Source organism: Ceratocystis lukuohia (assembly GCF_044167205.1).
Source record: "Ceratocystis lukuohia strain C4212 chromosome Unknown Supercontig7_pilon, whole genome shotgun sequence".
Classification (NCBI taxonomy): Eukaryota; Fungi; Ascomycota; class Sordariomycetes; order Microascales; family Ceratocystidaceae; genus Ceratocystis; species Ceratocystis lukuohia.
The window spans coordinates 1,889,795-1,903,181 of record NW_027263526.1 but is presented as its reverse complement, the minus strand read 5'-3'; the positions used below and the strand labels follow the sequence as shown (position 1 = coordinate 1,903,181).

The following is a 13,387-nucleotide window of genomic DNA, read 5'->3' as shown; positions in this document are numbered from 1 at the left end:
TTCTATCCTTTTAGCGTTCCCTGTCCATTCTTATTGCTTGCATTTTTGCGTTTCCCTTTTTCTGTCTTTTTATCCTGCCCTTTTTTTCTTTGTTTTCACGCTTCAGATTGATATGACCTCTTTTAATCCCCTTACTTCCTCCTCGACTTTACAACCTTGATGACGACTCCAACGACTACGACGACGATAATGATGACGACACTTATTACAACAACTCTTCAAAGATATTCTTTGAGTATATTCAGCCTGCTGCCATGATCTGCTTCGCCACTCTTCCACTCATTTCTTCTAGGCTATAAGCATTATGATTTGCCACATACGGGTCTGCAGTACCGGCCTTACACCCTGTCTTTTCCTAGTACCTATTTTCTTTTTTAGAAAGCAGATACTTCTTGTTTTTTCTTTCTCCTTGGATTCACATTATCATATGGACCCTTGTTCCCAGATTCATTGCGTCTCTCACTTCTTGACATTACACTCGTTTTTTTCTTGTCTTGATTTGAAGTACACAAATAACTTTATAGCAGATCCTGCTTCCTCTCTCTACTCTGGCTTAGCCTACACACACTCGCTCATCTAGAGCAATTCGTTCGCTCCAAGTCGATGTTTCTGATGTTTCAGAGACTAGACGTCCATTCGTTTCTTGAAACACGCCCCTCACTTTCCTTGATATTTGGCGCCTCCCCCCCCTCGCCGCCCCCTCCACCCTCTCCCCCCTAAACAAACAAGCGAATCTTCATTCAACTCAGTCGATCCAACTTCTCCCGCCGTCTTTCGTTTCTATGCTTTTGTATAGGCACAGTGCGCAATAAGCCGTGCCTGTCCATAACTTATTTTAAACCAAGACATCGGAACTGCCAGCCATTGGGTCCCTGCCCATGTGCAGTGCCTGTCGTGCTTGATGTCGTCAACTCCTTCGAATTGGCCATCACTAAGAGGTCAAGTGGCTGTGGCCCTCAGCCTAGTTACACGAGACGGTCTTGGTGTTACATAGGACAGTTTTGTTACACTAACCCTAGACATAACACGGACACTCTTGTACTACGTAAGAGCCACCCTCAACCTCAAACTTTAACATGCCATACTCTCAAGCCCTGATTTCCATGTCATCTTTGACCAGATGCCTCCAAAAATTAGGTACTGCGATATCAGATGGCCTTGACGAAAAACTCTCAAACTTTACGTCGTTTATTTGACTCTAAGGCCACTTGGGCCGGGCAATGATTATTCCCTGTTGTCATTATAGTGTCTTCTTTGATGACTTTGTTACTTTGTTCCTATCTAAAATATTATCGTTTTTCATTTTCAATATATATTCCTTGTTCCATAGTCTTCTATCTATCTCGTCCATTTTAATTTCCTGCATGAGCTCTACTAGACGTCCCAAGATGCCATCTCTTCTCTCTTACGGCCCTTAAAAGATAATTTTCGATACCTGTCGACGTCAGACTCTATCTATCAGCGGTTAACTTTGCAAAGATATAACTTTTATCACTTCAGAATATCAAATCTATCCGAAAACTCATATCAAAGGTATATTTCCTATCGTCGATACCAAGACTCCTTCATTTCTCAGTCCAAAATTCCCCCCAATCAATTCATAGATTCTATGTTCATGCCGTCTTTTCGCCGTGGTGCACAAAGGAAAACAAGCCCTTTTTCTTCCCTTGCTTGTCTGGATCATATTTCTCTTTCCAAATCCTGTGAAAAAAAAAAAAGAAAGACGTCAGCTGGCTATAATACAGTATTTCCTTCATGTGTGTACATGTGTAGTCTAGCGAGGTGTGAGGCTTCTTTGAACACAACAGGCTGAAAGCTCCACGTGAGTTGAAAATGAAAATGGCAGATGGTCTGGTGCACCAGCATAAACACGCCGAGCCTAGCGAGACAGCAAACCCCTCCATTTGACTGCACGCTCCCGCCCGCCTGTTCGTCTGGCAAAGCACACCCTGTGCAAGGCCAGAGGTTGCTAGACTGATACACCAACGCCATGCCATAAATGGGCAGCTATGCATAACATGTAATATCTTATGACTTGCGGCTTGATCTCCGGCTGGCCAACTAACGGGGGGCATAAAGATGGGGCGGGAGCCATGGCTATGTGCACAAAGCATGCAAGCGATACAACGTAAAAAAGGGTCAGGTGGAGAAGGTAGCGGCTCCAAGCAGCCAGATGCTAGAAAACACAACATGGATCGGATAAAATGAGACATGACTCCCATCGAGGCCCGGCCTAACCTAGCCTATCATCCTTACTTCTCCCCCCCCTGGGGCTTTCAAAGGCTTGGGCAAAGGTGTGAAGAGATATGACGTACCATGAGTTTCCTAATGTCTTATTTCCAGCCTTTTCGGCCAAACGATAGTACTTTGCTGCGGCAAGCTAAACAAATTCGGGAAACTACGTCAGCCAAAGTATGTCATGATAGAAGATGCCAGTCAGTGGTAGCGAGTTCTTTGCATAAGGCCCAACGTAGCAAACAAGTAGGGGGAGTGTTGCGGATCCCCAGCCATTAACCGTGGCATATTCCGTGTAAGCCTCATTTGAGTTGCACGCGAAGTAGCATCACATGGAATTTTTGCACGTATAGTAAAGACAACGTGGCCCCGGTTACGCACTGCGACTGATCGCGGAGCCTTGTCCGGGTCCCGGAAGCCTGCCGGAACTAACCGCCAAGGCATCAAGCCAGCAGATCAGGCTATGCCAGCACGAGCGGTCTATAGCGGCAAGCAATATCAGGTACGTATTGTAGGAGGGGTGTTGGAGTGTTGGTTGAATAATTAAAAAGACAAGAGGGGGGCTTTAATGTCAAATATTCTTGATGCCCAATTTTAGCGCCCTTAAAAATAAGGCCGGTATGGATTTAAAGAGGTTGTAAATATATATGGCAGGTGACATTAGGGTAACTACCCAAGTATGGGCATTTATTATCCGCTTAGGCCGGATATTAAGATGAAGGAGACGGAACGAATCCGAAGGAATGAACGGCACAGGAATCGGGGGTAACTGCAGTTTTTCACAGCCTAAGAGAAAAAATGAGAGAAAAAAAAAAAAAAAAAGACGTACCTTATCCTTACGGCAACCAAAACCCTCTAGATAGCAATAGGCAACCTCATTCATGGCGTCTACACAGCCCGAACATTAGCTTGAATTCACAGCCTCATGTGAGATACACAGTCGAAAGGAAAGAGCACTTACCGGTATCACCTAGATTTGCAGCAGTTTCGAAGTACTTGATGCCCGACCACAGGTTAGCGAGACTCTGGATACTGGCGCCAAAACTCATGCCCTATCAGCCTCATGGGCCAATGTCCCAGCTATCCTCCAACACGCCTTCCAGCACAAAAGCTCACCTGTTTTGCGGCCACAGGGTCTTGGCCTACACCCCAACCATTGCGAAAGCAGTTTGCCAGTTCATAAATGGCTAGAACCAGCTCGCCCTTAGCAGGACCTCCTTGTTTCTTACCCTCCTCCAACGCGCGTTGTTCAATCGCAGCAGCATTTGCGGCGGCCAGTCCGAGATTGCTCACCGCCAATTCTGGGTCTGGTGTGCACCCCCAGCCGTGACGCAAAGCAAGCCCGTAGAGCACCTGACTCAGTGGGTTGTTTGCACCGGCAGGATTCGCCAGTTTAGCAAAGATGCGGGTGGAATTAGTCAAGTCGCCCTCTTCGTGTAGCCGTATGGCCCTCTGAATGTCGCTATCTAGCTCCTTATTACTCTGCGGGGCAGGCCACTGGAACGGATTGGTTGCGTGGATAGGAGACGGTGCCGTTGTATTGGGCGAGCCAGGCTGGCTACCCCCCATAGCCAGAATGGTTGCGCGTTTTTCCCACTGCGTCTCGGCATCGGGCTGGCTGGTTTCAATAGCTGGCAAGTTCGCCGGCACGTTATCACTAGTGCTATGGTTGCGCGAGAGATGTAGTCTGTGAGATAGCTTGTGACGAGCAGAGGCGGCCGAATTGGAGCGAGAGCGGGGGCGGAAGCCACCGGAAGACCCCCCCTCGGCAGAAACGGGCGACAACAGGCCGTTGGATGACGTGGCGGGAGGGGTTCCCGGAGGGTGTACGACAGACTGGCCAAAGGTGTCGGAGCGGATAAAGGTGAACTCGGCCCCAGTGTTGACACGCGAAATAGCCGCAGCATAGCTACTGTCGGAGACCGTGACAGCGTCCTTCTTTTTGATAGCGTCTCGGATTCCCATATTTGTGTCTGTAAAAGCGTATTGAATATGTACAAGAGGCTCAATTGACGTTTATGTTGAGCATGTGTTTGTGTTGAAGATTGTTGCCTACGTAAGAGGACAGGGCAACCCTGTTTGCGTCAAGGGGCTCTTTGTTTGATAATATTTGCTGCTGCTGCTGCCGCTTTTCATGTGATTGAACAAGAGCAGGATTGTCTCAGGAGGAAACAAAAACAAAGGTGTCTGTCAAATTAGAAACCTGTGAGGTGCAAAGGAAGCCAAGTGATGGAGTGTGAGGAGGGTAAGAAACTAAGCTTCAAGAGTTAATAGCAAAAAAGGCGTTTTATGAACAATCTCCCTCGTCGTTCATTCTCGAAACAGCCACATATAGAAAGTTTTTCTTGGAGGCCAAAAAACAAGGTCAGAAAAAGCCTAGCGAAGACAAACAATCGAACGTTCCTGTTCTCACCAATAAAGTACCTGGCAAGAGGCTAAGTCGCCGCAAAGGGGGCTTGTAATGGGTTGGATCATACCCTTGAGTTTCTAGGCAGTTATTTTCTCCTCTCTTCATCTCTGGAGCCAACTAAAACGAACGAGGCACTGCTTGCACTACGCTTTGCCCGCTTGCGTCCCATGACGATGGTTAGTGCTAGTTATAGGCAGCATGCATATGGGCAGTGCTATGCTCAACGCTCAACTCTGTTTCGCCCAGCCAGATTGCCACAAAATAAAGGACAGAATGATCGTGGCAGGCAGGATAAAGCGAGCAATAATCTCCAAGGTGCGTCTTGCTCCAATTACCAAGAAGGACCCGCTCCTAGCCTGTATGAGGGCTGGTAAGCAACTGAAACAAGCAAATACAAGGCCTATCCCAAGTCTTACAGAAGGGGAGTGGGGCTATTTCCACTAAACATCATCACAACGTCAAGACCTATGCCACCTTCACCATATTACACTACACTACACTACGCCCTAATCCCATCCAGCAGCCCTTTGTGTGTTCTAAGATTCATCCGTCATTATTCACCAAGCTGGTACCACGCTATAAATGCTAGAATAACATAGGGAGTAAACAAGCCCAACAAAGCTACCGCAATACTGTTGCCGCCGTTACTGTTGATATCAATGCTACGGCCAACGGCCAAGGCCAAAATCTATAACCACAGTTCGCTTTGCCCTTGTTCGCAATCTAAGCCTTAGATGGGACAGGAATCTGGCCTTGAATCTCGGCTAGCTCCATCCGGTTCTCTTCCTCATCTTCATCTCCCTCTTCCTCCTCACATTCCTCATCGTCCTCATCAAAGCCCGTCTCGACGCCTGCCACCTTCAGCCTCCGCCGCAGCTCATCTCTCTGCTCTTCCTGCCACCGGATCAACGCTGCTGCTGAGTGCACCTTAAACCCATAAACACGGGGCACGTAGCGTTCTGTGCTCTTTATCGGCATCAGAGGCGGATACACCTGGAAGAAGATGTTGTGGAAGGACGTGCCGAAAAAGGCGCCGTCTAAACTAGCATGACGTGATGACTTCGGGTTGTAGATGTCTTCACACCGCGCACAGTACAGCTTGACCGGCTTTTGTCCTGGAATGTCGGCCAGGCCCATGGGCAATAAAGGCTGTCCTTCGCACATGATGCGAGGGCACTTGCCAAAGTCAGATCTCTTATATTTCTCGAGCTGTATGTTGTAGTTAGCATTGATATCTCCAAGGGCCGTTTTCCAGGAGCAACCGCGGGCTTGTCCTTTATCCATCCACTATCCTTCCCTTAGTAGACTCACCATCTTACCCAAGCCACGGGTTGTTACAATAAATCGGGCATGCACCAGCCCATAGAGTTGGCGAGCCGACTTTTCAATGGTATCGCGCATGTCATCGTCACACTCTAGTTCGAACATGTCTGTGATTAAGTCCATGGCATATTGGTAGTATTGCACCTCGCTGTTGAGACCAGTCAGGTTAAAGCGGTCCGTCAAGTACTCCTCGTCGATTTCGCAGAAGTATTCGTGCCCACGCATGGAGATAAACTAAAATGCCGTAAAGTTAGCAGTTTGTTTCATTCATAGCAGAGTAGCGCAACACGTGTGACTGTGCATATACTCGTATTTTCATACGCTTGTGCCTCAACACCCGCACTTACCCAGTCACGCCAGTAGCTAGTGTACTCGCTATCAGAGTCGCTGACAAAGTCGTCCATCATCTTGAATGTAAATTCCCGGATAGACCTTTACAATGAGATACTTGAACGGAAGGGAGGGTTGTCGGTGTGCGTATTCTTTAGGGCCCGAGGGCGACGTTGCGTATATGCCGTGGCTAGGGGGTCTCGAAAATAATAGTCTATTCTTTCTCACAACCGAGGTCGGCCACAAGAAAAGCCTAGGCTCAATAATAGGCAGCTTCACGATCAATGAGAAGCCACAAGCAAGCACTCCCAAAAAAAAAGGTTTTTATCGGGGACAAGATAAAATGCAAAGCAAAGGGATCCCAGGGTCTAGTCAAGCAGAAGATACAACAAAGTGAACGGCTTAATGATAGAAAGGAAAAAAAAAAAAGCAGCGATTGGAAAAGAAAAAAAAAAGATTCACACGTAGATCAGAAGGTTGCGATGTTATTGGGACACTCAATTCGATGGAATAAAAAGGCTGTTGATTCTTTGGCTGGTCGTCACTTGGTGATCAATGGACGTTCGTTTACTTCCTCTAGTGGGGTTTATTTTTGTGAGCACAGAAGCCAAAAGAGTTGGATAAGGCTCAACTTCGCCAGAAGACCCACCTCAGCCTTGTGGTCAGGCCTTATCGTTATCAGCACATAATGGAAGTGCTAAGAACCTACGATGTCGGATTATCACACAAGTACATAAAACATATTGTACTCATTTAGAAATACTTACCACAACACACACACATAAACATACATTGCCATACACTTTAATAGCTCATTTTAGCCACACATAACCGACGGTGGTTTCAAGATTTCCACCTTCAAGTTATTTACTAACCCTGATGATTATAGCGCTTAGATGCTTCTAACCCTTTTGTGCAACATCAGTCTGTTCGGTCATAGAGTTCAGGCTAGGAGTTTCGTGAAGCGAACCTAGACTTGACTCTGCCGATTTGTCTCCATTAGAGTTGGAAAAAGAGCTGATTGTTCTTGGGGCAGGAACCAGGAGCTCTAGTCTGCCCAAAATGCTATTGTCATCACCCTGGAAGTTGTTGGAGGCAACGGGTGCATTGACCAATTCCATCGCCTCTCGCAACGTCGAGCCAGATTCATCAAGAGCAGCAAGGAAACGCGCTAGCTCTTTGCATAGCTCCCAGTCTTCTTCGTGCATCGCACGGGAGAGGACACGTACAGACTGCTCCAAAACGGACTCTAGCTCATCTAGGGTGTGAAGGATAATCAGGTAGCCGCCTGCTGTTTTGACAGAACCGCGCTGGAGCGATTCTTCAAACAGTTCCTGCACAGGAGGGAGGTAGTCGAAGAGAGTACGCCACTGTCGTACTTCAGTCTTGCGCGTGCATTGAAGCACAATGTCAAGATAATCTTTGAATGAGGAACAGAGGGAGAGCACGCGCGGTAGAATGGCCTCCTCGGGCTTGGGTGACGAGTCGACTTCATCGTCTAGAACCTGATGGAGGAGAACTTCAAGGGCGTGGGAAAAGTAAGTAAGCTTCTCGTACTGTCGCGAAAGTTGTAGCGCTTCTAGAGCCCGGCCTTGGGTGAGATAATGACGTAGCGTATCAGGCAGGAAAAGATGTGTCTAAAGAAAAGCAAATGCATTGGTTAGCAAGTATCGAAATAGACACCACACCATGTATGAAATACCCACGCGAATGGTAGAGCGGAACGTAGAGAACCCAATGTCTCGTCTCTGAATAAGCTCCGATTCGACACCTAAAACTAGTGCTTTACCCACGACGACAGAAAGAGGATAAAAGTCCATGGGAAGCGCTACTGGATCCGGAATGCCCTTTGTTTCATTACCCGTCACTGCCTCCAGCACTTCATACAAATCAGGCCACATGTTCATGTGATTCCCATCATACACCCACAGTGATCGCCTCAACAAGGCATTATTACCAGCACTGACACTGGCAAACTCACGCGAAAAGCCGGCAAATGGCTCTTCGCGCATGCTACAGTGAAACTCCACATTCTGTGCCAGTACACGCATATTGTACTTGTGTTGGCCCTCACTTCCGACTGTTGGCTTCAAAGCAACAAGCTTCCCATCGACAAGGAAAATCACGGTTGCAACAGAAACGTCCTGTGATGGATCGCCGTCGGAAAGCTGGCTTTCTGGAAGGATCCAGCCAAGGCCACGTACTCGCGCTGGAGACCGCACGATGCCGTGAAATGCAATTTGTCCTACCTGCACAAGGCTGACTTTACCGCTAGACGGGACAATTAAAAAGTGGTAGAGAATATTGTCGTAGGTGTAAACCAACAGCGAATCGTCGTCTGATAGTGTCACTAAGACCACTGGTGAATGTATTGCCATAGTAAAGAGCACATTCGAGCTAGCAAGTGCACTGTCTCGGGGATACAATCTCAATTCTTGTGATTGATCGCTTTCCACAGCAGCTACCAACACGTTTTGATACCAGCACATTCCTCCCCGGACCGTAAACTCGCTTTCCTCGGTTGGATTAGCAAATGTCTTCCAGCGGCCGCTGCTCACGCTGTAATGGGCCAGCCCACGGCGTCCAGCAACAGCAACATAGCGGCCGTCTGGCGAAATGGCAGTGCTTTTGATGGGCCATTGTTGAAGGAGATACACAGCAGGTATCTTTGTCGTGTGCCACAAATAGGGTTCTGATGAAATCGATGCCAGGTCTGGCAAATCGTAGCCCCGGTACACAGACAGACTATTCGACATTTGAAGCGCCGTTCGGAAGATATTGGCCGACATATAGCAACCGGATATTGTACTCCGAGCCATCTCTAAAGACCAAATAATAGCACTTTTACGGTTTGTAAGCAAAATCTCAGCGCCGCCGCCGATCCACGCAGCGTCATCGACGCCCTCTAGCCAGTCATCACCATTGCTGTGGGACAATTGGGAATTGTTGTTGAAGCTGTGTGTACTTCGTTTTCCATATACACTCCACATAGTCCATCCTTTTCGGAATCCAGCGAATAGGCAATATCCATCGGGTGAGTACCTCAAGCAAGTCATCAGTCCCGATGTCGTTGGGGAGACAGGCGGCAAGTGTGTGTGAGATATCGGGATGTTCCCCGAATAGTCTTTAACAGAATACACTTTAACCGTACCATCAGCACACCCCACCGCAATTAACGAAAATCTAGCGTTGACTACGGCCTTAACAGCACGCTCTCCAGGATTCTGTGGGATGTGGAAGCAATGGCCACGGAACAGCCTCTTGAGCTCTGCGGGATCCATGCCCTCTGTCGATATGGGTGGTGGTATCTTCTGCACGGCGTACGCTCTGCCATCGGCCATGACCCAGGTCGAAAGATTCATCGGCCGGTCATACGTCATTTCGCAAATGGTAGACTTTTTCTCAGCCCAGGGCATTTTTGACACGAGCTCCGTACGAGTCTGCTTTCCTGTAGAGTCTGGGGCCCAAAGAATACACTGGACAGCTGCGGGCTTTCGGGTCGCAACGACTAATTCATCCTCCAGAGCCAAGGCGCTTTCAATGCCAGCATCAATCTTGATTACCATGCGAAAACGCAAACTGACATCTTCAATGCCAAAGCCCTCGCCGGCCCCCCAGAGGAACTGATCGGGATGGTTTGCGCCGAGCCCGCCTGCGTTACTTTGTCGTCGCCTTTGGACGTTTGTGTGATTAGGCCAATGGGCTTTATAAACTCGAGTCTGTGGGTCGGCAGCCATGGAATATGTGATAAGATACCCATTTCTAGTGCGGACCACGAAAATGGCAGAGTCAGGCCGGATGAGGAGGTCGTCGTTTTCGCCATATGATTCGATCGAAGTCTCAGAGCGTGCAACTACGCCAAGGATGACGGTGGGCTAGAGAGATAACATGGATAATGATGTCAGTACGGTTTTGAGGGCGGGGGCAGCGGGCAGCGGGCACGAATAGGCTGAGATTCCCCACCTTTGTTTGCCAAACGGTAATAGTGCGAGCAGTTACAGTAGCAAATATGTGGCCTGTTCGCGATACCCGTAATGCCCGGATGGGCTCGTTGAGCGCTACAGTAGTTGTTGCCTGACTACTCGGACTATTGGTATTCCCGTAGAGACCCGTATCAGCATCGTCCACGCCGTCCATCGACTCGACATAGGGCGTACTAGGTGTTAAAGGCGTTGTTGGTAAATTGTCATCGCTGCGGTACTGAGATCGTATACTCGAGTTGCCTTGGTTAAAGTATGGCGATTGCGCATCATCGTCAGAGAGCACAATAGTTGAAGGTTGTGCCTGGTTATTGCTTGTAGTGTAGGCACGCGCACATCCTACTGGCCAGTACATGGCGATAATGCAGCTGGTGGTTGGTTGTGCCGGTGGAAAAAGAGAAACGGACTAAGTGAGATGGTATATTGCCAATGCTACGGCTATGGAAGCTGCACAGAGATATTCGTATAGTATGGCTCGCAAAAGGGTATATAGACGGCTTGGTGGGGAAGAAACAACATAAAACAGAATAATAAGACTGGGGGTATTGCAAACAAAGGCCGGTATACTAACGGCAAAAGGAAAGGCGATAAAGAAGATGGGGGCGCCTGAGCAGCAAGACGATGTCCAGCACAGCTATTGAGTAAGCACAACGCACAATCAGAGACAAGCGAAAGAAGACAAACGAATGAAGACAAGACAGATGTGTGATAAGATAAACAGCAGCAATACCACAAGATAGAGAGGTTATAAAGAACAAGCCGTCTTTTCTAAGCAGCTCCCGCGATGTCGCAGAAAAAGGATCTTGTTTGTGGTCTGAAAGCAGACGTGATCAACAATTATTGTGAGCTATTTTGTGCACGCTCGTGCATAAGTTTTATACATTGCCAGCTATGCAGTTATGCAGTTTTTTCCCTGGAGCTCAAAAAGGAAGGCGCACACAAGCAGTTATTAGGTGCAGAAATTTTGGCAAGGACAAGATTGACAGTTGAAACTGAGACTACTTGTCAAAGCCATTGACCAACCATTCTTTTACCAGGGAGCTGCTATTTGCATTCTCATTCGCTAGGGTAAGGATCTCCAACCTTTTTTAACCCTTATATTTTGAGCTCTTAATCCAAGGTAAAACCATCTCACTGAATTGACAGACATCTGTTTTGTCTCCTTCTTCCTGCTTTCGTATTCTTCCTCCCCGGGCTATTGCCAACCGACAGCCGCCCCTATCGCCATGTCAAACACCGTGCGGTCGCGTCAAAGTTTGTCAAAGGATAGATTCCCTCTGTATTTTGGCGGGGCTAGAATCCAGATATATCAAGATCATCGAGGCCATAGGTAAGAATCGTCGACTTCACTTGGAGCTCACCTTTGTGTGTCAAGCAAACCCTAACTCATACCGCAGTGTCCGGTCGATCGCGTGGAACCCGTTTGGTACTGCCATCGCGACTGGCTCCGCGGACAAAACCCTTCGAGTCTGTAAGTTTTGCTTCCAACAACGCAGCCAGCAGTGAGGTCACCAACTATGATTCTAACAGTGTGACAGGGAACCCTGATAGACCGAATGCTCGCTTTTCCACTGAGCTGAAGGGCCATACGGCACCCATCGAAAAGGTTGCCTTCAACCCCGTCAAGCAAGCTGAGCTATGCAGTGTTAGCAATGATGGCACCGTGAAGCTGTGGGATGTGCGCAACAACTTGTGTGTTGGCGAATTCAAGGGCCTGGGCGAGGCGTTTACGCTGGCATGGGCGCCAGATGGGTCCTCTCTTATTGTCGGAAACAAGGTGTGTATTGATGTTTGTGTTTTTCTCTTTTTTTTCCTTTTTTGTTTGTGCTTCTTGTATGTGCTTTGTGTCAGTGCTTTGCGCTTGATTCTTTCGCTGGCTCCTGTGCTTTGCATTTTGCATTTTATCGCCACGTTCGGTTTTGCTTTCATGCCTCTGGTGGCATTTGCTGGAGTACGTGCTAACCAATTGAATCTTACCAGACCGACAAGCTCTTCATCATTCAGCCTGGCCAGTCGACACCAGTTGCATCTTACCAGCAGCCAACACAGACAAACCAGATCGCCTTTTGCTGGAGTGGCAAGAAGGCTTTTGTGACGACTGGTGATGGCAAAACACGAATCCTCTCGTACCCAGACCTGAAGCCCCTCTTGCTCAACGAGTTTGACGAGCCCCCCTCAGAGTTTAAGCTCTCTGGACACACAGCATCGTGCTTGACGACAGCACTGCACCCGGCAGCAAGATACCTCGCTACAGGCGGCTCAGAATCGCTGATTTCATTGTGGGACACCAAGGACTGGATTTGTCAGCGGACGCTCACAGGAATGACAGGACCGGTCCGAAGTCTAAGTAAGTGATTGCCGGATGATCTGTGTTGTGCATATAATTATGCCGTGTATCTGTACTTTTGTGCTGACAACTTGTGGTAGGCTTTTCGTTCGACGGTAGTTATATTTCAGCTGGTAGTGAAGATGGTAAGTGCTCTCATGGTTGTCTGACCATATTTTTTTTTTCTCGCATACCCACCACTAACGAGAAAACTAGGCAAAGGCGTTCGCATATGGCATACTGAGTCGGGGGATGAAGTATATGTAATTGATACCAAAGATACAGCAAGTGTTGTGGCCTGGGCGCCTCTTCACTATAGGCTCGCGTTTAACGATCATGGGTCCTTGCACATAGCGAGTGTCTCCGAGCGGCGTTAAAAATGCAGTACGGGTACAAGAAATACAAGGGGAAAAGAGGAACAGACAAGAATAGTTGGGGATACATAAGACATACAGGGGGCATATCTGGTGGGCCACATAACATCGCAAGTGAGCCACAGCTAGCTTCGATATTGTCGTGGTTAGACGCATTAGGGGCGTCAATGGAAGCACATAACCTTAGCTTAGCTTGATATACAAGGTAGGCATCCATCCAGATCCACGAAAGGCTAAGACCGAGTACCCCCTGCTGAAACCCTAATTAGAGCCTGAGTGAGGCTCGTGGGTAGGGGGCAAGTCGTGTTAACCCCGACTAAATCTTCATGGGTTTGTTGGGTTCCTTGGAGGAACCGCCAAATTGGGACGAGCACTGCCGCCGCATATACACTTATTTAGGTGGTCTTGG

At 48.2% G+C, this 13,387-nt stretch overlaps 4 protein-coding genes across 4 annotated transcripts; 1 reads left to right on the top strand and 3 right to left on the bottom strand.

The window, feature by feature from the left end:
* Positions 1 to 3,315: 3,315 nt before the first annotated feature.
* On the bottom strand, positions 3,316 to 4,200 carry HOO65_070407 (putative cell cycle inhibitor; the record flags this gene model as incomplete). The annotated part of the gene is made up of 1 exon (XM_071001322.1): positions 3,316 to 4,200. The coding sequence occupies one exon, from the start codon at positions 4,198 to 4,200 to the stop codon at positions 3,316 to 3,318; it is 885 nt and encodes a 294-aa protein (XP_070857125.1).
* A 1,168-nt stretch (positions 4,201 to 5,368) lies between these two features.
* On the bottom strand, positions 5,369 to 6,375 carry HOO65_070406 (Casein kinase II subunit beta-2; the record flags this gene model as incomplete). Its single annotated transcript, XM_071005115.1, has 3 exons — positions 5,369 to 5,854; positions 5,957 to 6,202; positions 6,316 to 6,375. 3 exons carry the CDS (start codon positions 6,373 to 6,375, stop codon positions 5,369 to 5,371), a joined length of 792 nt encoding a protein of 263 aa, XP_070857124.1.
* Positions 6,376 to 7,200: 825 nt separating this feature from the next.
* HOO65_070405 (duf1339 domain protein) lies at positions 7,201 to 10,633 on the bottom strand (the record flags this gene model as incomplete). The annotated part of the gene is made up of 3 exons (XM_071004844.1): positions 7,201 to 7,935; positions 7,987 to 10,173; positions 10,298 to 10,633. The coding sequence occupies 3 exons, from the start codon at positions 10,631 to 10,633 to the stop codon at positions 7,201 to 7,203; spliced, it is 3,258 nt and encodes a 1,085-aa protein (XP_070857123.1).
* Positions 10,634 to 11,504: 871 nt separating this feature from the next.
* Positions 11,505 to 12,935, top strand: HOO65_070404 (THO complex subunit 3; the record flags this gene model as incomplete). Its single annotated transcript, XM_071005032.1, has 7 exons — positions 11,505 to 11,608; positions 11,676 to 11,749; positions 11,817 to 12,055; positions 12,259 to 12,625; positions 12,706 to 12,750; positions 12,821 to 12,867; positions 12,924 to 12,935. The coding sequence occupies 7 exons, from the start codon at positions 11,505 to 11,507 to the stop codon at positions 12,933 to 12,935; spliced, it is 888 nt and encodes a 295-aa protein (XP_070857122.1).
* Positions 12,936 to 13,387: the final 452 nt, after the last annotated feature.